Source organism: Podarcis cretensis, assembly GCF_951804945.1.
Source record: "Podarcis cretensis genome assembly, chromosome: 5".
NCBI lineage: Eukaryota > Metazoa > Chordata > Lepidosauria > Squamata > Lacertidae > Podarcis > Podarcis cretensis.
The window spans coordinates 78,224,178-78,248,741 of NC_137174.1; the positions used below are offsets into that span (position 1 = coordinate 78,224,178).

At 45.0% G+C, this 24,564-nt stretch overlaps 1 protein-coding gene across 1 annotated transcript in view; it reads right to left on the reverse strand.

Annotated features, from left to right (window-relative positions):
- Positions 1-5,055: 5,055 nt before the first annotated feature.
- The window catches only part of MINDY4B (MINDY family member 4B), a 30,666-nt gene continuing 11,157 nt past the window's right edge, over positions 5,056-24,564 (reverse strand). Inside the window, exons 6-13 of the mRNA XM_079978074.1 lie at positions 22,586-22,751; positions 20,143-20,208; positions 18,032-18,102; positions 10,763-10,835; positions 8,960-9,133; positions 8,359-8,539; positions 5,517-6,822; positions 5,056-5,292 (exon numbers count right to left, since the gene is read on the reverse strand). Coding sequence (XP_079834200.1) covers positions 6,680-6,822; positions 8,359-8,539; positions 8,960-9,133; positions 10,763-10,835; positions 18,032-18,102; positions 20,143-20,208; positions 22,586-22,751 — 874 coding nt within the window. The 3' untranslated portion in view covers positions 5,056-5,292; positions 5,517-6,679. The remainder of the gene's footprint in view (positions 5,293-5,516; positions 6,823-8,358; positions 8,540-8,959; positions 9,134-10,762; positions 10,836-18,031; positions 18,103-20,142; positions 20,209-22,585; positions 22,752-24,564) is intronic.

Here is a 24,564-nt window from a genome sequence, read left to right on the forward strand (position 1 = left end):
TGCATGCATTTGGGGAACCACTTCTTAAAGTTTTGCCATTTCTATGTCTGCCAGGGTTGATAGAGTTTCTTGGGTAAATTCAGTTGCCTCTGACTATAGCAGGATCATGAGAAACGGCAGCCTTTTTATTAGCTTCAGAAATGTCCAAAGCAGTCGTCATTTGACCAGATAATCTGTGAAACATTGTACTGCAATGAAATCAATAAGGCAGGCCTGGTATAGGATTGCAGCCTTGTATGGTTACGTAATGTGAACGCTTTCAGAACTTTAGCATTCATTATGCTCACTAGCAAAGCTGTGTTATCCAGTTGTGCAGACAGCCTTTTGTCCATGCAAGTACATCATGCAGATTTAAATTAACCTAATGTGTACATTTGGTATGTATCAGCTACCTTGGCACATAGTGAAACTATTAATATTGCATATATTTATTCAGAGTTTTGCAGTGTAGAGAAGTATGTAGAAGAGGCTTTAGAGAGAAAGCAGGGATTCACTGCCTATTATTGCAGTAAATCCCTGCTCTCCCTCTCCCCAGCACATTATTCTGTCCTCTCAGCTGGAGGGTGTAGTGTGATGCCAACTCATTTTCTGCTGCAGCTTCTCCTGCCCCTTTGAGCCAATGTAAATATAGATGATGTCATAAGTGGCAGGATTTAGGAATGTGTTGATACCATCACCTGCCCCCTCTGCAGATAGGAGAATTCTGGAAGCTTAGAGCGTGGGGAGGAATGCCCTTTTCTTTTCCTAAAAATTATTGAAGAATTGTACATTCTGAACAGAGATGACCAGTTGCACAGGGGAGGTGATCTGTCGGGAGCGCAGAAGTCTCACGGCGATTACAACGGCCTATAATTCTCATGGAGCATTTGCATAACAAACAGAAAAGAAAACGGATTCTATATAACCAGGGTGGGGAACTTGCAGTTCATGGGCCAAATCAGGCCTCTGCCTTTGTCCTGTGAAGCCCTTTCCACAAAACGATATCACAGCAACATAGAATTGTAGAGTTGGAAGGGACCACAAGGATTGAATAGTCCAACCCCCTGCAGTGCAGAAATCTCTTGCCCAGTGTGGGGAGTGAACCCACAATCATGAGATTAAGTAGAGACACAGCTGAATTATTGGGCTGGAAAGCAGGACTGAGCTCCCCACATGTCAGTTAGTGGGTGGGGAGTTCACTCCGGCTTGGTTCAGGTGCCTGAGTGCGTTCCCTGCAGGACAACTGCTTCGACTGGACGTACGAGCTGGTTCCTCATGGGAGACCCGCTAGCACACCTGAACCCTGCAGAAAGCAGGATTCAACTCCCTGTGTATCAGCCTATGCCCAGGGAGTTTATTCCTGCTTGGTCACTACCATCCCACACCTACAGGCTACATTGGACAGGTGGGTGGGACCACTCACCTGTCCATCATCTGACATCATAATGCCATCAGGTGATAGACAGGTGGGTGGTCCTCTTTACCTGTCAAAATTGGCCTATGGCATGGAGGGAGACACAAATCTGTCCTGCTAAGCCAAAAAGGTTCCCTACCCTTGCTGTAGAAGATGAATCAGGGAAGGACTGTACCTCAGAGATAGCTCAGTGGGTAGAGCATGCAATTCTTAATCTCAGGGCCATGGGTTCGAGCCCCATGTTGGGTGAAATATTCCTGCATTGCAGGGGGCTGGACTAAATCATCCTCGTGGTCCCTTCCAAGTCTATGTTAAAGGTAAAGGTAAAGGGACCCCTTGTTGGGATTCGCAGGATACTGAGTAAGTCTGCAGGCTTCAACAGGCTGATGCAATGCTCTGTGAAGTGCTGCGTCAGAGGGACTCAGCAGGAATGTGATAGGCTATCACTTGTTTTAAAAGGAAAGCCTGTGCAACAGTATGTGGTGGTTGTGCTGTGGTGGTTGTGCTGTGGTGTGGTGGTGCTGTGGTGGAGAGTATTCATTTGCCTTAAGGTGCAGATACTCTGTATGGACTGTTTTTGTAAATACTTGTATATAGCTCACATTAAAAAGACTGCACTGGAAAGAAACCTGGGACTCTGAGCGTTTCGCTAAAAAGCGCCGCGAGGAATTCGCGACACCCCTGACCATTAGTTCCAGTCGTGGCCAACTCTGGGGTTGCGGCGCTCATCTTGCTTTATTGGCTGAGGGAGCCGGCGTACAGCTTCCGGGTCATGTGGGCAGCATGACTAAGCCGCTTCTGGCGAACCAGAGCAGCACATGGAAATGCCGTTTACCTTCCCGCCGAAGCGGTACCTATTTATCTACTTGCACTTTGACATACTTTCGAACTGCTAGGTTGGCAGGAGCAGGGACCAAGCAACAGGAGCTCACCCCTGTCATGGGGATTTGAACCGCCGACCTTCTGATCGGCAAGACTTAGGCTCTGTGGTTTAACCCACAGTGCCACCCGCGTCCCTTCCAAGTCTATGTTACTGTGGTTGATTTTATGATTCACTGGCAGATCACTTGCTTTGCATGCAGAAGGCCTGAGATACAATCCATGGCATTTCACGGAAGAGCTGGGATGGACTCCTGCCTGAAACTTTGGGCAGCTGCTATGTTAGTGAAGAGGAGATTGAGCTACATCGACCAAAGGTCTGGTTCAGTATAAGGTAGGAGGACCCTGTGTAGCTAATTGTATTATCGCATATACAGGATCCAGTGATGGAAAAGTGGCAACTTGCAAAATCTGCACCTGCTTCTGTTTATCTCTTCTTGCCACACCGTGGTCTTCGGGGAATAGAGTGCCTTTCGAAATGCCACCTGGGAATTCACATGTGGGCAAAAACGCACAGCTGTCAAACTGTGACCTGAATGATCCGCAGAACATTTTCAAAGTTTGCACGAAAAAGAAAGGGAAGATGTTGCTGGAAAGTGTTCCGTTTGGCCACATAGTTAATGTGACACCCCCACCAAACACTTCACAATAAATAAGTTTGGAGGATGCTGCAGCTTTGTAATATTCTTGCTTTTGTCTATTAAAGTTTGCTCTGTTATCTTTAAAGGTTAAGATAATGCCCTGACCGTGGGCGACTGGGGTTGCGGCGCTCATCTCGCTTTATTGGCTGAGGGAGCTGGCGTATAGCTTCCGGGTCATGTGGCCAGCATGACTAAGCCACTTCTGGCGAACCAGAGCAGCGCATGGAAACGCCGTTTACCTTCCCGTTTACCTATTTATGTACTTGCACTTTGATGTGCTTTCAAACTGCTAGGTTGGCAGGAGCAAGGACCGAGCAACGGGAGCTCACCCCGTTGCGTGGATTCGAACTGCCGACCTTCTGATCATCAAGCCCTAGGCTCTGTGGTTTATCCCACAGCACCACCCGGGTCCCTCTGTTATCTTTACTACATCTAAATTACCATAACAATCTCATAGTCCGCAATCCTTATGATTTTTGCGGGGAGGGTGTATGTGCCATAGATGCTTCCTACACAGAACATCCCACATTCAGGGCCTGACGTCTCCAGCTACAATTATTGGGTAGGCGCTGACAAGAAAGCCCATGGAGAACCTCTGCTGGTCAGAATGGACAATATTGGTTTAGATGGATAAATTGTTGTTGACATCTGTCTCGAGGGAATGTGCCTCCCGGGGTATAAGTTATAGCTCGGTGGGTTACAACATGGTGCTGATAATAATGCCAAGGTTGCAGGTTCAAACCCCATAAAGGACAGCTGTATATTCCAGCACTGCAGGAGGTTGGACTCAATCCTCAGGGTCTCTTCCAACTCTACAGTTCTATGCTTCTAATATTCACCATCCAGACTGAGCTTTCCTCCTGATTTGCTTGAACACAGCATATGGCATTTTCCCATCTCTGCCGTATTAAACAGTTGGCTCCTTACCTCTCTCGCCCTGACCTAGCCACTGTGATCCACACGACAGTCACCTCCAGGCTTGATTATTGTAACTCGCTCTACGCGGGGCTGCCCTTGAAGCTGACCCAGAAACTCCAGAGGGTGCAGAATGTTGTGGCGAGGCTCCTTATGGGGTCTTTGCCGTGGGATCACATTCATCCAGTGCTTTACCAACTGCACTGGCTCCCGGTGGAGTACAGGGTCAGGTTTAAGGTGCTGGTTTTGACCTTTAAAGCTCTATGCGGCCTAGACCGTACCTATGGACCGCCTCTCCTGGTATGCCCCGCAGAGGACCTTAAGGTCCACAAATGACAACATTTTTGAGGTCCCAAGTCTCAAGGTGGTTAGGTTGGTCTCAACTAGGGCCAAGACCTTTTCAGTACTGGCCCCGACTTGGTGGAACGCTCTGTCACAAGAGACTAGGGCCCTGCGGGACTTGACATCTTTCTGCAGGGCCTGCAAGACAGAGCTGTTCCGCCTGGCCTTTGGTTTGGACTCAGTCTGACCATTATGTTTCCCTCCCCTTATGGTTTTGACTTTTAAAATAAGGCTGCATTTTAGATTGCATTTTACCTGTATTTTAAATTGTATTTTTTTCTTTTTCTTTTTTCTTACTATGTTTTTACTGAAATTTTATTGGTGTTAGCCGCCCCGAGCCCAGCTCTAGCCAGGGAGGGCGGGGTATAAATATAATTTATTATTATTATTATTATTATTATTATTATTATTATTATTAAACCATGCCATGCTCCCAGAAACAATGCCACACCAAAAACAGCTGGTAGTGGATAGCTCGCTGTATGGATTAAGCAGAATCAACAACACCTGAGCGCCCTTGGTTTGTTTGCTGTCGTTGACTTGAATGATAAAAGTTTGCAGTTCTGAGCGCCACCTTGTGGGTAACTTGCCGCTGTGTAACACCGTACTGTACATTACGTAGCTTGCTTGAATCGTATTTGCCTTGCAAGCTACTCAATAGGGCGCACCTGCTCTCCGGTTGTGGCGGTGTAGATTTCATAGACTGATCCAGGGAGGAGAGGAAGACAACTGGGTGGCAGGATTCTATATTGCATATTTCCCTCTGTTTCGAGCAGAGCCATATTCAACATTATTTTATCAATACAACTAAGTTGGAAAAAGAAGAAGCAGCAAACCAAAAGCTTGGCAATGATATAATTATGTGCTATAAAAAATGACCAATTTTCAACAAATTAGGTTATCTACCGTTTCTTACACATCCGTAAGTCATCAGGTTTTACATACTTATTAATTAATCATGCTTTAGTTGCATACAACGTTGCCTAGAGTTAGGTTACATTTATTTCAGCTGCCGTGATCAAGCAAAGTACAAATGCCATCTCGGTCTTTTCAGTTAATTTTCTTAGGCACCCAGTACTGCCAAATTATCCATTATTATTTCCTGATAATAGATTACCAATACTTTATTTTTACATTCAGTTAGATAGCCGTGTTGGTCTGACACTGTCAAAATATATTACAAAATAAAAAGAATTTTCCAGTAGCACCTTAGAGACCAACCAAGTTTGTTCTTGGTATAAGCTTTCGTGTACATGCACACACAAAAGCTTATACCAAGAACAAACTTAGTTGGTCTCTAAGGTGCTACTGGACATTTTTAATTTTTTAAAAAAATATATTTCAACATTTATTTTTACAGTGCCCTTGTGATATATTGAGGTCAAAAGGGGAAAAACATATCTAGCGATTTTCAAAGCCACTACTGATTTTCTGCCCTAGTTTACAAAACAATTTAAGTTCTTTTTACTTCTTTAAAAGGTTTGCTATCCAGTTTCCTCCATGTGTGCAAATTGTTTTAAATACTGCTTAGACACACCCTTAATTTGTATTATGTTTCTCTTGCAAGTTTCTCACAAAGCCTTTTTTCTTTTTTTAAAAAAAAACATTTGTATCCAAGCTTTTAGCTACTTAGATTTTATTTGATGTAGGAAAAAGGACACCTCTATCTTTTTTGCCTAAATTATCCTATCCATTTTTCCTCCCGTGTCCAACCTACTGAATCACCTCCCTCTCCTCCAAAAGTTTTAAAAAAGTAATTTCCCCCCTTTCAAAGCACATGTTGAACTGCTAGACTCACATGGTCTGTTAAACCTCATCACTCTCTCTATGTCGATTCACATATTTGTCATGTTGAAAGTGCCCTTTCACCCATGCTCAGCCACAGTAATTGCCACTTAATTAAATTGCATTCCAAATGTATATGCTTCTTAGGAATGGACTGCAGACATTCTGAACTCTGGGCTGGGACTTCTGTACGCTACAGACTGTGCATCCTGGCAGCAGAAAAATTCAACAACAGAAACAGTAATAATTTTCAACAACAGGGAGAAATCATCATGAAGATATGAAACGGTGGGTCATGACTTCATTCTGTCGCTTCCAACATTCCTAATTGACTTTAGGTCCTCAGTCATTTCACAACAATTATATTTCCATGACAGGCAGCACCCTTCCATGAGGTGCTGGTGGGAGAAGCAAAGGTTCACAGCAGTGTGTGTGTGTGTGTGTGTGTGTGTGTAAAACTGTCTTGCTATACTCCGATTTTATCTCAGTTCTGTGTTTAGCTTGCAGCGTTCTCTCTCTGTGTGTCCACATGTTGCACAGTTTGTCTTTTGCTTATCCCATAAGCACAGCTAATTTATTTACCGAATGCAGATTGGAAGTCCAAACTGGCAGGCCCATTGAGCTGTCCATTGGTAGCAGTTTCCTTTCTTTCTCCTCCAGACCTGGGCAGCAGGATCCGTGCAAGAGAGCCTGGGGACCAGCTCTGTGCCCGCACCCGTAATCTTCAGAAGAAGGGGACCACGCCGTTCCAATTGATAGCAGCACCCTCCCACTTTGTTCGGATGGCCATCTCCACAGAAGGGAATCGCTTTTCTGCATCGCCGTCCTCCTCACAGTGATTTTCCTCCCAGTGATGAGAATGGGTGTCTGAAAGGAAAAAAGAAAAGAAGCTTGTGTGTGTGCTGTTTCGTGCAAAATGGAAGCTTCTGGCATTGGTGTTTCTCACGCCTCTCAGCCTCTCCTCTGCTTCAGCTGTCTGCCTTTAGGTCAGTTAGCAGAGGACATGCATTGCATTCAAAAGCCCCCAAATGCAATTCCTGGAGTTTCCACACAGGACTGGAAAAGACTCCTGCTTGAAACCCTGAGACCCACTGCCAGTCAGTGTAGACATTAAAAAAGGTAAAGGACCCCTGACAGTTGAGTCCAGTCGCAAACAACTCTGGGATTGCAGTGTTCATCTCGCTTTACTGGCCGAGGGAGCCGACGTTTGTCCGCAGACAGTTTTTCCAGGTCATGTGACCAGCATGACTAAGCCACTTCTGGTGAACCAGAGCAGTGTACGGAAACGCCGTTTACCTTCCAGCTGGAATGGTACCTATTTATTTACTTTGACGTGCTTTCGAACTGCTAGGTGGGCAGGAGCTGGGACCGAGCAACGGGAGCTCACCCAGTGGCGGGGATTCGCACCACCGACCTTCCAATCGGCAAGCCCTAGGCTCTGTGGTTTAGGCCACAGCGCCACCTGCGTTCCAGGGTAGACATTACTGATATATGGCAGCGTCCTGTGGATCAGGCCCCATATGCTCCTGTATCTTTCTTTCTAGGACACAATACACAATGGTGTTAAAAACACAGCCTCAAAATAAGGGCAAATTGCCCAAAGATGGCTTTGGTGAGGGGGCTTTTGTGGGGGGAATGATGCAGGAGGAAAGGGTTATACCCCACTTTCCCTGTTCCACAGACCCAATCTGGATCAGGGCCTGCAGCTTAAAAAAACACACAAAAACCCTACATACCAGGTCCTCGCTTGACTCTCTAACCACTACACCACACTGGGACTCAAAACATATCCTTATGTGTTATAGCCCTCCCTTCCTCCCAAAGGAGCCCAGGGTGGCAAACCACAAGTGATAAAACATCTTAAAAACATAGAGGCTTTCTTGACATTCAATGGTCACTGAGTGCTTAGTAAAAAGAAGAACAACAACAACTGGGCTCTTAATGGATTATACAGCTTAAAAAATGATTGGGGGTATTTTCTCCCCTACTGAGAATGCTTTCAGAATTTCCCCCAGGGACTGTACTTCTCCTCTTTCCTAATTGCTAGAGTCTCCTTTCAGATCTGCTCTCAGAGTTGCCCCCTCTCTCTTATTGTGCTGTTTACTGTTGCTTGTATGGGTGTTTTCATAAGGTTTGCTTATCTAAAGCACATGTTAGTTTAGAATGTATTGTTAATGTAGCACAGGATGCAAATGTATGCCAGTTTAAAACTGAGAAGGTGCAGGCAAGGCCACAGAACTTTTTTTTGTTAAATATAGATATATATTTGATCCATGCAAAACACACCAAAATGGATTTAAGTATCACTTGTGGGGAAAAAAGGCATTGATGGACATATAAAATTGAAGAGATGTCAGGAGTGTTCATTTGAAAAGTTCTCTTTCAGTAAAGGTAAGTGCCTACCTACTGTTAGATGCACTGTTGTCTTCTGCGAGGGCTGTCCATTATAAAAATACAAATCAAAGAGGTGTTCCATTTTCCAGTCGGACAAGAGCAGCCTGTTAGTGCTGAAAAGGACGCTGTATGTTCCACTGATGTTGCACAACCAAACAGGCAATTTAGGAGTTTTCAGCATGCTGCCAACCTAGGGAGGGGAGGGCATAGTTCATTCACAGTCTCATGGTGCGGCAAGGCATTAAAAAGAAAACACAGAGCCCCCAAACAAAACCAACATCTTCATCTGTTTCAAAAAACTTCCTCCCATGTAGGCATCAAATAAAAATAAGAGCATGGTCCAGCTGATAACAGAAAACGACTGGCCGCTAGGAATTTGCAACACATAAAAACCTTACATACCAGGTCCTAGCTTGACTCTCTAACCACTACACCACACTGGGACCCAAACATATCCTTATGTGTTATATTCCTCCCTTCCTCCCAAAGGAGCCCAGGTAAAGCATGCTCCTTCAAACACATTGCTAATGTTACGTGTAGTTTGGCCCTGTAGCTCAAATGCTTACCTGCACCGAAAAGACCTATGCACCGATTTGCATGTTTACCTTACCTGTGGGAATCTGTAATGTTCCACTTCTTCCTTGCTCCAGTGTAAATAGCCCACCTCACTGCGGGACAAGACGCCATGCAGCTGCTTTTGCACATTGCCTTCCGCCTCAAGTTTCTGGAACCCATTAAACACGTGTGGACAAGCTCTGCCTGTTAAGATGATGTTCAGAATGGCCTAAAGGAGAAAACGACCCAGATCGTGCTTTCAGGTGGGGAATCAGAAGCTGACCTCAAGAGCGGCTTGTTCCTCAGTGTTCAGCAATCGTAGAATTGCAGAGTTGGAAGGGACTATGAGGGTCATCTGGTCCAACCTCCTGCCATGCAGGAAACTTTTTGCCTAACGTGGGATTCGAACCTGTGACCCTAAGGTTAAGAATCTCATGCTCTACCAACTGAGCCATTCTGGGAAGGAGAGGCAATGGGAGACACTCTTGGGATATAATAATAGAAACATAGAATGGTAGAGCTGGAAGGGACCCCCCCAATGGTCTTCTAGCCGAACTCCCTGCATTTCAGAAATCTCAGCTAAAGCATCCATGACAGGTGGCCATCCAACCTCTGCTTAAAAACCTCCAATGAAGGAGAGCCCACAAACTCCCAAAGGAGACGGTTCCACTGTGGAACAGCTCTTACTGTTGGAAAGTTCTTCCCGATGTTTAGTCGGAATGTTCTGCACTCCCTCCATTGAAGGTGTAAGCAGGTATAAAATAAACCATATATCTTAAAGTAGGCATCCCCAACCTTTGGCCCTCCAGATGTTTTGGACTACAGTTCCCATCATCCCTGACCACTGGTCCTGTTAGCTAGGGATCATGGGAGTTGTAGGCCAAAACATCTGGAGGGCCGCAGGTTGGGGATGCCTGTCTTAAGGACACTAGCTTCCATTGTGCTTTGATTTCCCCAACAGAAACAGAACCCTGGGTAAGTGCCTGGAACCCCCTGGAATATTGCTACTGATAGACAGAGGCAGAGCGAGGTGGGTGCGGTGGGTGCAGTCTGCCCCGGGTGTCATCCTTGGGGGGGGTGTGACATTGCAGCCGCCCCCTGGGATGCTCGCCGTGGGCAGCACACCCCTGGGATGCTTGCCCCACCCCCTGGGACACTAGCCCTGCCCCCAGGTCACGCTGCTCTGGGTGCCAGAGCAGCTAGCTCCACCTCTGCTGCTAGGCAGAGACTGGGGGTGGCACGCAGCCTTCACAACATTACACAGTGACAGTGGCAAGGTTAGCAGAGCCAGGATAATAGTGGCAAGAAATTGGAAGAACGAAATCTTACCAACGATTACAGAGTGGCAAATTCTTATGATAGAATACCTGCAACTAGCAAAGTTGACTGGAAAAATTAGAGGAGTGTCAAACCAGAAGTTTTATAGGGAATGGAAAATATTCAAAGAATTTTTAAAAACGTATTGTATGAACAATAAGGAATACAGATAATATAAGTAGTATAATGAGAATTATTGGAAGTTATACATTTTAATCTGTCATGTAAGTGTAGTATATCGTATTTGTTTATGTTTGTTTCTTTATCTTTTCTTATTTCATCGTTTCTATTCATTTGGATCATTTTCTGTTTTATATGTTATGTTACTTGTGTATATTTGACTATGTGAAAATTAATAAAGTTTTTCTATAAAAAACAACAATAACAGAGCCTCGCAGGACCACTGCCACCCTGACTGCCCCACCACAGCCTCCCTCTGAGCCCATCTCCATCCCAACGAGCACGATGCCACTGCTGGGAGAACACGGCAGCTTACACCCACCCCCACGAGCCACAGCTGCCCCCCCTCCGATACACCTACTTGTCTGCAGATGAAGCTTCCAAGCCTGCATTGCAACAGATGAGTTGTGGTACAGTCAAGGTCTTTTTGCAGCCTACCCAACCAAAGCACAAAGACAAAATTAGCGTTCCCTATTGTTGCTCGCTGCCGTGAGTCACACTTCACTGTCAACCTGCTTGCCAGAATTTTGCTAACAGAACGCCAGACTCTGATTTCAGGTGGACTCCCCCTCTCCCGCCGCAGCCCCGTAAGACACCAGCCCAAAAGTTTTGTAGGTTCCCCTGAAAATCTGGAGAGGCTTTTTGAGGTGGGGGTGGGGGAGATACCCTGCATGAGTTTTCCACCCGCTTGGACAACTTTGGATACAACCTTACAGTCTCAGGGATGGAAGAGCAGGGATCATAGAATGATAGAATTGTAGAGTTGGAAGGGGCTACAAGGGATCATCTAGTCCAACCCCCTGCAAAGCAGGAATCTTTCACCCAACATGGAACATGAACCCACGACCCAGAGATTAAGAACCTCATGCTCCACCAACTGAACTATCCCAGGATGACTACAGGGATGCATTTGAATATGCTATACCCAGCTGTTGCGGGAGGGCAGGGAAGCAATGGATGATATTCTCATAGTGTTCCCACAGCACAGGATGGGTTTGACAATCAGTGTGGTGTAGTGGTTAGAGCAGAGGCCACAAATCTTTTTCAGGGCCCATAGGCCAATTTGGACTTTCAATTAAATGGTGTGGGCAGCACCAGCCCATCTGTTTGCTAGTCTCCACCCTGCCTGACAGAAGAAAACAAGAAAGAAGGCACGCAGGCACACTTTGCTTTTCCAAGAGTTGAGGTCAACATCATATCCAGTACTATTAAAGCAGATCCTCTTGAGTAGGCATGATTTTATACAGGGTCCCCCCAAAACCACCGCCAAATGAAAGCTTGCATAGGTATGCTGCACAGTAAGAATGACAGATCCAAAGCTTGTGAGTCACACAGAAATATCAATTGTTGAATTGTAGAGTTGGAAGGGACCCAAAGAGTCATCGAATCCAACTCCCTGCAGTAGACTGAACATGCCTGGTCACAAAATGAATGAGCTTATATCTCTCAGTTCCACCAGTCTTCCCTCCATGGCGTCCCAATCCTATTAACTTCTAATATCTCCTCCAGAAATAAGGCTTTGTAAAAAATGTTCACTTTGTAGCTTTGAACCACTCCGTGCTTTCTCCTTAGGTTTTGAGCCTTACACCAACTTCATTCTAAAACTTTATGCTCTGGTTGTTGTTGTTGTTTAATCGTTTAGTCGTGTCCGACTCTTCGTGACCCCATGGACCAGAGCACGCCAGGCACTCCTGTCTTCCACTGCCTCCCGCAGTTTGGTCAAACTCATGTTAGTAGCTTCCAGAACACTGTCCAACCATCTCGTACTCTGTCGCCCCCTTCTCCTTGTGCCCTCAGTCTTTCCCAATATCAGGGTCTTTTCCAGGGAGTCTTCTCTTCTCATAAGGTGCCCAAAGTATTGGAGCCTCAGCTTCAGGATCTGTCCTTCCAGTGAGCACTCAGGGCTGATTTCCTTAAGAATGGATAGATGTGATCTTCTTGCAGTCCATGGGACTCTCAAGAGTCTCCTCCAGCACCATAATTCAAAAGCATCAATTCTTTGGCGATACAGCTCCCTACCTCAGAAATGGGGTATCTGTGTGTCCCGTGCCCCCTGCCCCCCCCCGGTACTAGTTGGATTCCAACTCCAAACAGCCTAGATCCAAATTGCAGGGCTAGGCATGCTCTCTAGCCAAGATTGTTATTACACCTAGATGAGGTTTTGTTATATGGAGGAAGCAGAGGTTGCCTGGGAGCAAAAATATCAGTTACCTAAGCTCTCATTAGAGGAATATGTAGCAAAACCTCTTCCTTAGAATAAGGCTTCTCCGGCCCCATTACTTGCATTTGTTGTTGTTTAGTCGTTTAGTCGTGTCCGACTCTTCATGACCCCATGGACCAGAGAACGCCAGGCACTCCTGTCTTCCACTGCCTCCTGCAGTTTGGTCAAACTCATGTTAGTAGCTTCGAGAACACTGTCCAACCATCTCGTCCTCTGCCGTCCCCTTCTCCTTGTGCCCTCAATCTTGCCCAACATCAGGGTCTTTTCCAGGGAGTCTTCTCTTCTCATGAGGTGGCCAAAGTATTGGAGCCTCAGCTTCAGGATCTGTCCTTCCAGTGAGCACTCAGGGCTGATTTCCTTCAGAATGGATAGGTTTGATCTTCTTGCAGTCCATGGGACTCTCAAGAGTCTCCTCCAGCACCATAATTCAAAAGCATCAATTCTTTGGCGATCAGCCTTCTTTATGGTCCAGTTCTCACTTCCATACATCACTACTGGGAAAACCATAGCTTTAACTATACAGACCTTTGTCGCCAAGGTGATGTGTCTGCTTTTTAAGATGCTGTCTAGGTTTGTCATTGCTTTTCTCCCAAGAAGCAGGCGTCTTTTAATTTTGTGACTGCTGTCACCATCTGCAGTGATCATGGAACCCAAGAAAGTAAAATCTCTCACTGCCTCCATTTCTTCCCCTTCTATTTGCCAGGAGGTGATGGGCCCAGTGGCCATGATCTTCGTTTTTTTGATGTTGAGCTTCAGCCCATATTTTGCGCTCTCCTCTTTCACCCTCAATAAAAGGTTCTTTAATTCCTCCTCACTTTCTGCCATCAAGGTTGTGTCATCAGCATATCTGAGGTTTTTGATATTTTTTCCAGCAATCTTAATTCCTGCTTGGGATTCATCCAGTCCAGCCTTGTAAGGGTCCAGCTGCCCTGCCGCTGGTGACAAAATATTTTAAAAAAAGTAACACTACAAAGATGGCAACTGCAATACAGCAGCGGTGAGAAAACCTCTTTAAAATTTTAAGTTGCTACCTACATAAGCTAAATAAGCTAATAATTAGTTGAACTGAAGATGGTAACTGCAGAATAATCCAGAGGGGGGAGCTTACACTCAGTCTATACTCAGACTTACAGTTGTCCAAAGTTTAGGCCTCCCTGGCCTTGGCTGTCAAAAGGAATTTATTCAGCATTCTTTGACGATAAAGCCGTCAGTAGTCAAAACACACCCCAGCCACCCAAGCAGCTTTAGCTTCAACTACTAATGCTGATAAGACATTGCAGGAGGTTCAGCTCACTCAAACACAACAATAATGTTGCAAGAGTAAGCCTATGCTTTATTAAGCTGGCTGCTCCGTAATTTCCAGTCACCCTCTGTTCTTCTTCTTCTTCTTCTTCTTCTTCTTCTTCTTCTTCTTCTTCTTCTTCGATCCCTCGTAGCCGAGTAAGATTGTCTCCCATCAACACGGTTTTAACAGTGAGTCTGTGACTGTGGAGGCAACTCTGGGTCTACACATCCTTCCACAGTGGAGACATAGGTTTTCGGGCGGGAGTTGATAATGGTGAGGGTTTGCCAAGCGTTCCTTCCTCTTAGCATGCTTCTCCCTTTTTGTCCTGACTTCGCGCGTCTTCAAAGTCCATGACAACTTTGGTAAAGGCTGTTCTCCAATTGGAGCGCTCGCAGGCCAGTGTTTCCCAGTTGTTGGAGTTTATACTACATTTTTAAAGATTTACCTTGAGAGAGTCTTTAAACCTCTTTTGTTGACCACCAGCATTATGCTTTCCATTTTTAAGTTCAGAATAGAGTAATTGCTCCGGAAGACGATAATCAGGCATCCAAACAACGTGACCAGTCCAATGAAGTTAATGTTGAAGAATAATTGTTTCAACACTGGTGATCTTTGCTTCTTCCAGTACACTGGCATTAGTTTTGTCTGTCTTCCCAAGTGATGTGTAAATTTTTTTGGAGACACTGTTGATGAAATATTTTGAGGAGTTGGAGATGGCATTTATAAGTGGTCCCTATTTCACAAGCAATCAATCTCACCCTCTGTTATACCAGTCTGGTGCACTAACTGGTGGGAAGGATCCTCATGGGGCCCAGCAAACGTTTTAGAGAAATTGAGGACTACTCACCCCCAGCAGCTAAACAGTCTGCACAAGTCCCCCCTTCATAACCGCTTTGTGGTGCAAGCTGAAGTACATGAAGATCCAATTAGCATTATTGGGGAGCCCAACAGCAATTGAAATGAGGCAAATTCAGAACCCCAAAAGGGTGAGACGAGCCCAGAGAACCTGGCTGAGCTGATTTTAATGACAGCTAAAACAATTGATTTTATTTGTCAAACGCTGAATTTACTACATTCCAAAATGGATATTTTGATTGGTAAGGTCATGAGGACACTCAGCGGGGAGATCCGACTCAAGAAGTCACAGGATTTCAATCACAGGATTCTATCTAACTACCCATGAGCTAAAGAGATAAACCAAAAAATGAGTCCCAAACCTCGAGAGAACTCAAGCCAGAAGTCTGGCAGTGAAATGAAACAGCAGCAACATTTAGTACTGCAAGCAAACAAAGTCAGCCTTAGGACATGCACCTATAAAGACACATTCCTGCCTTGGTCTACATTTCGATCAGCTAAAAGACACATGAGGTCTTTATTAGGAGAGCAAGCCGGTTATATAGACCTGGTTAATGTGGAGTCCCTGATCTTCCCCAAACAAACACAGAAAGTTTTACTATCTTTCAGGAGTCTCAGAATCCCGACAATGTTACAACGTGCCAAGCCCATCTTGACTGCTAAGGGAGTTTGTCCAACATGAGTTTTTAAAGATTTGACTATATCGCCATTATTAGCTAGCCCTAAAGCAACCGGCCATCACAACAACAACAACAGGAAACCAATAATGAGAATTTAAAATAACTTAAGCAAACCCTCCTCAGAGGATTTGATCAGAAGGTTTAACCAAAGACAACTGCGGCCAGGAGGAGAAACTGAAAGGCTCTTTTAAAGACCACCCAATGGAAGAGCAACAAGGGATTACAGAAAGGCTTGAACATTTGGAATTCAGTCTTTTAAAGATCTCTGCAGAGTTCAAAATTCCTACAACATACCCAAATGATTTTCAATCCAAGGAGTCTTCATGAGAACCCATTATACTCAATACCACCCCACATAAGGAAGTATCCATCAAAATATGAAACAACACATGTACACTCCAGTCCCCTTTGGCAAGCAACATCTCTGATTCGGTGGGGGGGGGGGGCGCACGTTACAATGAAGCAGGTATGGTCACAACATCAGCCTGGCTTTCAATGAGGAAGCCTGAGGATTGGGAACTGGGTTCACCACATAGGGCAATAGAATCACTGCTTGCTTGAGACCCTCATTTTGCAGCATATGCTGCACTGATTCACCCAGAAACTCCTATGCCAAGTCACGGCAGGAGCTGAAGGACTTAGCAGCAAATGTAACAGCACATCTGCCTGCAGAGGAGATGCAGCAACTGCGTATAGTATAGTGGAACCTCAGTTTTCGAAAGTCTTGGAAGTTGAATGTTTCGGTTTTCAAACGCCCCAAACCCAGAAATAACTGCTTCGGTTTTCAAATGCTTTTTGGAACCCGAACGTGCCACACGGCTTCCGTATTGAGCGGCATGGATCAGGCAGTGGCGGAGCAAGCTGATTGGGCACCAGGAGTGGTGCATGCACCCTGCACCCAAGGGTAGGTCCAACTGCCCGTGGGGGCAGGGCCAGTTGCCCGTGGGGTGGGGCGAGCCGGGGCAGGATGCCCCACAAGGCCTCCGAGGAGTCTGCCTGCCTCCTCCCACTCAGACACCCTACAGCCTAGGGGGATGTGGTGGGTGGATTGTTTGGGGCAGCGCAGAGCCTTGTGGGCGCCCAAGCCACCACGTCACTCCCAGGATAAATGCGTGGCTCAGGCGCGCTGCAGGCCCCGCGGTGAGTGCCGCCCGCCCTTTTGTCACCCCTCTCAGTGGTGACACCTGGGCCGGACCACCCCCCACCGCCCCCTTCCTCCATCCCTGGGATCAGGGACTTGGGAACTGTAGATCCTTAGCACAGGAAATCTTAGAAACTAGTGTCCAAGAAGCTGCTTTGCTGACATCGCCTGCACAGCGAGGGCAGTTGCCTGCTGGTATCTGCCATAATGATAATAACTTAAAGGACAACTTAATGGGGAGATTATTAATAACCACATACAAAAAAATAATAGTAGAAGAAAATATAGCAATGAAAGAATTAATATCATCCCTGTATATATCAACTACAGAGGCATATTTCCCTCCCCAGAATAATATGAGAGAATGGTGGGAATCAAATTGGGATTTAGAAATTGAGGAAGAGGCATGGAATGGGCTGTTGATCAAAGCCCTGTATAAATTATTTCGGCAATGACAAAAGAAAGAGTCCTCAAGATCGCAAATTGCTGGTATTTAACACCTAGAAGTCTAACATATAAAACCCAACAGCTCCCCTATGTGTTGGAGAGGGTGTCCCACTATTGGAACAAACAGACATACGTGGTGGGAGTGTTCAAAAATAGAAAAATTCTGGGAAAATATCTTTGCAGAGATATCTTTGATTACAAGGCAGACAGTTCCTATGTCCCCAGGACTGGCATTGCTTAAATTGTACAGCCAGGACTCACCAAGAATTAGAAATATAGATCTTATAACCCAATTATTGACTGCAGCGAGAACGACCATAGTCAGAACATGAAAAACATTGCAACTGTTGATCATGGATAAGTGGTATGAAGCGGTCTGGCAGACAGCTTTGTTGGAAGAGCTAACATGGAAATTGCAGGTAGCAAGAGACCAATTTTATTGAACACACAGTTAGTGAGGCACATGGGGGAGTAGTTTTTGGGGTGGGTAACATAGTTTGGAATACTTGAAGTATACATTTGAACCTTTCAAATTGTTGCAGATATAATGTATCCCTTCCTTTTAATGAGGTTGGAGCACATGACGTGTTATTTTGTGGTTTTTATGATTATGAGAATGTTTGAAATATATGCTGTGGCAAATAAACTATTCTTAAATTTAAAAAAGATAAGAAGAAAGAAAGGATGACGCAGTGACTTATTGCTTACCGGTAATTTAAATCTAGGTACAGTAGTACCTCGGGTTAAGTACTTAATTCGTTCTGGAGGCCCGTACTTAACCTGAAACTGTTCTTAACCTGAAGCACCACTTTAGCTAATGGGGCCTCCCGCTGCTGTCGCGCCGCCGGAGCACACTTTCTGTTCTCATTCTGAAGCAAAGTTTTTAACCTGAAGCACTATTTCTGGGTTAACGGAGTCTGTAACCTGAAGCGTATGTAACCTGAAGCATATGTAACCCGAGGTACCACTGTATTGATAAAGCAGGGGAACATTTCTGTTACCTTTCAAATGTCCTTGAGAAAAGCAAGCTGTACAGAAATAGAATCACTCCATGACTTCCTTCACAGTTCAGCTGATTAGAAGAGAAGGATGAATGTTACTCAGGTCAGCATCAGATTTAGAGCAGTGCACACAGGGCACCAAGCTGAGGGGGTGCACAACAACAACAACAACAACACCCTATTTATACGAGTAGCTACTGAGAAGATCCATAAAAAACAACTGTACCCAAATGAATTATTATGAAAATAAGAACTGGGGGGGTGGCTTTTGTCTTCGCTCAAGCACCATATTACCAAAGTCCACCACTGCTCAGGTTCATGTTGACACACATCTTCAGAGCCTCCCCTTGATTTCTGGTGTTCAATCTGAGTTCAGGCTGTTGCTTATTTAGCCAGAACAGCACCACCCACGCACAAAAGAAAGACATCAGCTGGGGAGGGGCCATAGCTTAGTGGGAGAGCACCTGTGTTGCATGCAGAAGGTCCTGGGTTCAAACCCTGGGGTCTCCAGGCAGGGCTGGAAAAAAGACTCCTGCTTGGAACCCTGGAGGGCTGCTGCCAATCAGTGTAGACAATACTGTGCTGATGGAGCAATGGTTTGACGCAGGATAAGGCAGCTTTCTAGGTTTCTGTGTTTGGGGAACCCCCAAGGATTTTCAGTGCAGAAAATATGTACAGGCAAAGGGGGAGGGGAACCGAAGTGCAGAACCCCAGTCCAGATAATATGTACAGGCAAAGGAAAAAAAGCCCAAGCCCGATAAGGACTGAGCATGCTCAATGGCCACGGAATGCTGGCTGAAATTGCGGGGAAGAGAACAGAAAACAGGGGGAATAGAAGGGAGGGACTGTTGTTATTTTCACCCCTCCCATTAACAGAATCTCCTGATCCGATGTTTTGAGAAAGGAGGGGGCGTAAACTGCTCTTCTACTCCTGACTGATTGCCTAACTCTGTGTGTGGAGAGAGTCTTATCTATGTAGTGACTAGATGGCTGAGTGACTAGATGTAACACTCATGCAAGCCAGTAGTTCATTAGTTTGTAGCAGCTATTAGAAATAAAAGGAGTTATGCTTCACTGCTAGCTTCCGCGTTATTTATACTCTGCATGAGTCTGGTGCTCACAATGCACATTTGTGGGTCCAGAGCACTGGGACCTGCTTTCCAGGACTGGAAGGTCTCTGAAAGTGCTCCAGCCACCTAGCCGAGTTGGGACAGAACCAGTTATTGAGCCCAGTCACTGCACATCAGTTGAAAGGCATACTGACATCGACTGGCTTCCTAAACAGCAGCATGCCACGCTGTAATGGTTTGTTGCAGGTCCCACCTGCTGTACCTATCTGTGGTGACTGAGCTGAGGAAAAGAACATTGTGCTAAATGCACGAGGCAATTCAAAATGCAGTCGAGGTTTATTAGCCAAAAGCTGGATCAGAACAAAAGATAGATCCATTTTACAACATTGCATAATAAGACAAGTAAGACTGCAGCCCCATTTACAGTCATCTGAGAGTACATCTGAGAGATTCTGAACAATTTTTGAATCTTTGGATCTAGAACTGTGAGGGGAGAGACTTCATCAGGCAAGGCCTTCTTCCACCTGCCTTGCCTCACCCTCCAGTCTCTGTTTCTCGATTTGTATTGTATTATTTTATGCACTGTGACTTGCCATTCTTTTATTGATTACAGTTTGGAAATTATTTATTACAATTGTTAAGAGTGGATTTGTTTAATTTTTATATGCTGATATTTAATATTAGTCTATGCTATTCTAATGGATTGTTGAATATTACTTTATTTTATACAAGTTGCCTATTTTAAAGTTATGTTTTATTATCACATTTTTGTATTGGATTAGATTGTTATAAGGTGTGCATTCTTTGTTTCTTCAGCTTGTAAACCGCCTTGGGTGTTGTGAAATAGAAAGACGGTATACAAATTAAAAGTGAAATGAAATAATGAAATGAAATAATCCCCACTGAACACAGTGGTGCACTAAGGTACGAGCAAACAGGCATGTGTGCAGTTCCACCTGTAGGTACTGTTAAAAGCCACATAAAACTTGGCCACCAGTACACATTTGTAAAGACGCTGCATACCCCCCCCCCCGAACTTACACAGTGTATGTGATCGCAGAGGAACTGCTGAGCTGTTTCCTTCTCAAAAAAGTCAAACAGCTGAACCTGCAAAATGATCATTAAGAATTCCATCAACACAGGAATAAAATTTTGGAAAACTGGTCAGGTGGTGCAGTAATCACATCATTCATCTCCATTACACACGAGCACAGTTTAGCCTAAATTTAATTCTGTCCTGAACAGACTTTTCCATATACATGAGCTCTGTGAAGACGACTCTGACTGCTTTGCTTTCAGCCAAGGCTCTGTGCTCTCCAGCTCCCTTACTGCACAGAGATAATGAAGCTGCGTGTATCTGCACCTGAGTTCTCTTGGACCTTCTAGTGCCATCCAGAGACAGAGCGGGGTGCAGGGATGGCTGGATGGAGGAATAAGGGTCAAGGCAGCCATATTCAAAGCTGGGAAATATTAAACATACCAATGTGGCAGGAGACAAGGCAGTCCTTACTTCTCCTGCCTGTCCCCTCCCAGGTCCTGTCATCTCTTCTCCTCCCCTGACTGCCTTGGAGCTCCAAATAATTACAGCAAGTTGGGAAGGAGGGGTGGATGACAGAAGGAGAGCCCTGGTGTTCCAAATGGATGTTCATTACATCTGGTAGCGAATTTGGTGCCAGTACTTCCTTTTGTGTCTGCTGAATCTCCCACTGTTCAGCTTCATTGGATAACTCCAGAGTCTGGTATCTCAAGAGAGGGAGCTTTCCCCCTTTTTACTTTCTCCATTCTTACTCATGCCCTAGCCATCATACTTCCTCAAAGAGTTGCTTCAGTCCCCTAATAATGTCGGCTTCCCCTAGTGCAGGTTGGTCTAGCAGGGCAAATGGCGCACTGCCCCTCCATCTTCAGCTTGCTCTTAGCCAGCCTGCACCTCTCTGCCTCCATACTAGTAGCCAATCCAGACACTTCCTATCAGCTTTGTTATGTACTGAGTTGAATAGGATCCAAAATGCAGCAGTCTGATTGGTCCTAGAACAATAGGATTCAGAATGCAGCAGTCTGATTGGTCCACAGGAGCCACCCAATCCAGCTCTAGGTGGAAGTGAATCCGCAACCTGATTGGCCTACAGGAGAATTCTGGAATTAGCCAATCACGTGGGGCCCATTGTGTAAATAATGTATATAAAGCAGACATTCTGGGGGAACTTCCATTCCTCCTCACCACTATGAGCTGAATAAAGAGCATGAAATCCACTCTTGACTCCGAGTATATTTCAAGCTTCTTCCTCCTTAATCAACAGGGAGGAGGATGGGGACAAAACCAATAATCAGCTGTTTGCACCTGTCATCGGCTCTGCTTTTACCTGTTGCCCTGCCCTCCGACCTACCAGTCCCAATGGGTATCAGCTGGTCTCCCCTTCCTCCACTCTTGCAGACCCAAAATATTATCTTTAGGATGTGGCAACCAGAACCGTACACAGGATTTTGATTGTGGTAGGTCCATAGATTTCTAGAAAGGCATGACAATGCTGGTACTGTAGTTGCATTAAAAAAAAAATCCTTTCCTAATTTCCCTTTTCTACAGTTGCCACATTCTAGGGGTGCCATATTATAGGAGGGATTCGGGTGCATTCTGGGATATTTAGATTTTCACAATAGAAGTGCTCTGTTGCCCAAGCACAATGAAAAAAAAAATCTTTTCGTGGTTAGGAAAGTAACAGGGAAATGCACTGAGAAGTTTGGAATGAATAAATGATAAACAGGAAGACATATGAAGACCCTGAAGCCAAGTCAGGGTGAATGCAGGAGGAATTCTCATTGTTGTATAATCTCCCTGCAAACAAATACTAACAAATGCTCAGTAAAGACTGAGTAGAATTTCAGCTGCATAAGCTTTGTGTAAGCAAATCTGGATGAATGCTCAATAAATAGGTCCTCTGGATGAGCCCAGAGCCAACATTTTCATTGAGCTATACATCAAAACCTGTTTTACCTTGTGCCTGCTTGGGAGATTTGAATATGAAAATCTTCGTCCCAAAGATTCCACACACAGACAAATGTGTTGCAGACCAGTTTGATCACATTACATGTGGCACCCATCCCAAATACTACTCTATTGATCTACTTTCACTGAAACATCTGGTCAGGCCTCAAGATATTTAACTGCACACATAGGATAGCTCAATAAACTATGCTAAATTTAACTTATTTTCTCTGTGTTCGGAGTTCCTTGGTTCTCTTTATGGCATCTAATAAAAGAAAGAATTATAGCACCTCGATTCACACAATGCTTTTGGTTTTTCTTGGCCAGCACATCTCAGCCAGTCTCTGGCTGCGAAGTGGATCTTTATGTGCTTGTTGTTTGTACCACAACATACAACAGTCCTCGTGTTTCTGGGGTTTTTCTGTTTCTTAGTTTTTAGAATCAAAGCCAACAATTCCCCCTTGCAAATATTGTGTCTTTTAAAGCATAGCTTCTCTTACTTACTCTTTCAGTAAAGTGATCCGCTTTGTAGTCTATACTGGGAGTAAAATAAGTATCACTGGTGACAAGGCAGACAGTAGCTTTCTGACCTTCTCCTGCTACCCACAGAATATCAGCCAAGGCTGCTGCAAGAGCCTTTTCTTGTTCTTTTTGGCTTATTTCACATAAACTGCAAAGACAGATAGAAAAAGAGACTGTGAGAGAGAGAGAGACGCTAGCAATCCATAGTCCAAGAACAGGAAAACTGTCAGCCCCAAGACATTGTTGACAATGGTGCAGCTAGGGCTGGACCACAGGGCTAAACCCAGGCCATTGCAGTGCAGGATTCCACCCCAATGACCACCCAGAGAGTGCCAGGTGACAAATGCAGTAGCAAACAGTCCAAGGCAAACAGTCACACCTGGGCACAGCCATGCTACATAGCTGTCAACTTACAGATTTGAAAATAAGGGACCAGCAGCCTCGAAAATAAGGGATCAGCAGCCAAAATAAGGGATCAACAATTACTTTGATAAAATACATATTTTGTTGCGTGCAAATGGCTTTAGATACCTATTAGGTCCATAAATTACCATATAGCATATATTCAACACAAAAAAAACCAGCAACAATTTGTTGTTGACAAAGGACAGCTGGACATAGAAAGGGCCCCATTACCTTCAGTAGCTTATTTAAGGGACATAATCAATAAGGGACAGCAGCGGGACATGGCGCTGGGATAAGGGACTGTCCCACCAAATAAGGGATGCTTGACACCTATGCCATGCTAGGGCCCACCAGGGCTGACACTCATCACTGTAGCATCCTTACTTTTTGTAGGTCAGCAGTGGGGCAGCCAGGCATTTACACAGCTATAGATTTACATGGGCAAACTCTGGCCCTCCAGATGTTTGGGGCTATAATTCCCATCATCCCTGACCACTGGTCCTGTTAGTTAGGGATGATGGGAATTGTAGTCCCAAACATCTGGAGGGCCAGAGTTTGCTGATGCCTGCTATAGATGCTCATTTTATTTATTTTTACTTTGAACCTATATTATCCTTTTCTACAAGACAAGGCTGCTTAATCCTTAGTAAATGTGCTTACCATCAGGGCAGCAAAAGCAGACGCCATTTGATCGAGCAAAATATACATCAGGAGGCTTAATTTGGTCAGAATTGAGTATTCACTTCCAGAGTTAACACTGAATACATTACATCTGGTAAATGATCCATCATATAACCACTAGAGGGATGTGAAAATTTGTGTCCTGGGCTTTTTCAACTCGTCTACCCATGTACTATCTGAAATCCAATGGGTGCATTGGTTGCCAGGTGTGAAATATATTTGCATTATTTTCAGCTCTCCTTTCCCACTATTGGGAACACACAGGCATTCTGCGTCTCTCCATTCTCCAGTGCTTCTTTTGGATTTCTCATCCAACCCATGTCTCCCTCTTGGAGCTTCTGTTTTACATCTGCACACTGAGAAGAGAAGTATGCTCTCCAGTTTAATGCTAATTATTGGTAGAGCCTCCTGCAGCGACTCATAGAGGTGCGGCACCATTGTTGTTTTACAGTGGTACCTTGGGTTACATACGCTTCAGGTTACATACGCTTCAGGTTACAGACTCTGCTAACCCAGAAATAGTGCTTCAGGTTAAGAACTTTGCTTCAGGGTGAGAACAGAAATCGTGCTCCGGTGGCACGGCAGCAGCAGGAGGCCCCATTAGCTAAAGCGGTGCTTCAGGTTAAGAACAGTTTCAGGTTAAGTACAGACCTCCGGAACAAATTAAGTACTTAACCTGAGGGACCACTGTATTTTTATGTAGGGCTTCACAGCCGACGTAATACACGTGACCATCTAGAGCAGGCTTCCTCAACCTCGGCCCTCCAGATGTTTTGGGCCTACAACTCCCATGATCCCTAGCTAGCAGGACCAGTGGTTGCGGATGATGGGAACTGTAGTCTCAAAACATCTGGAGGGCCGAGGTTGAGGAAGTC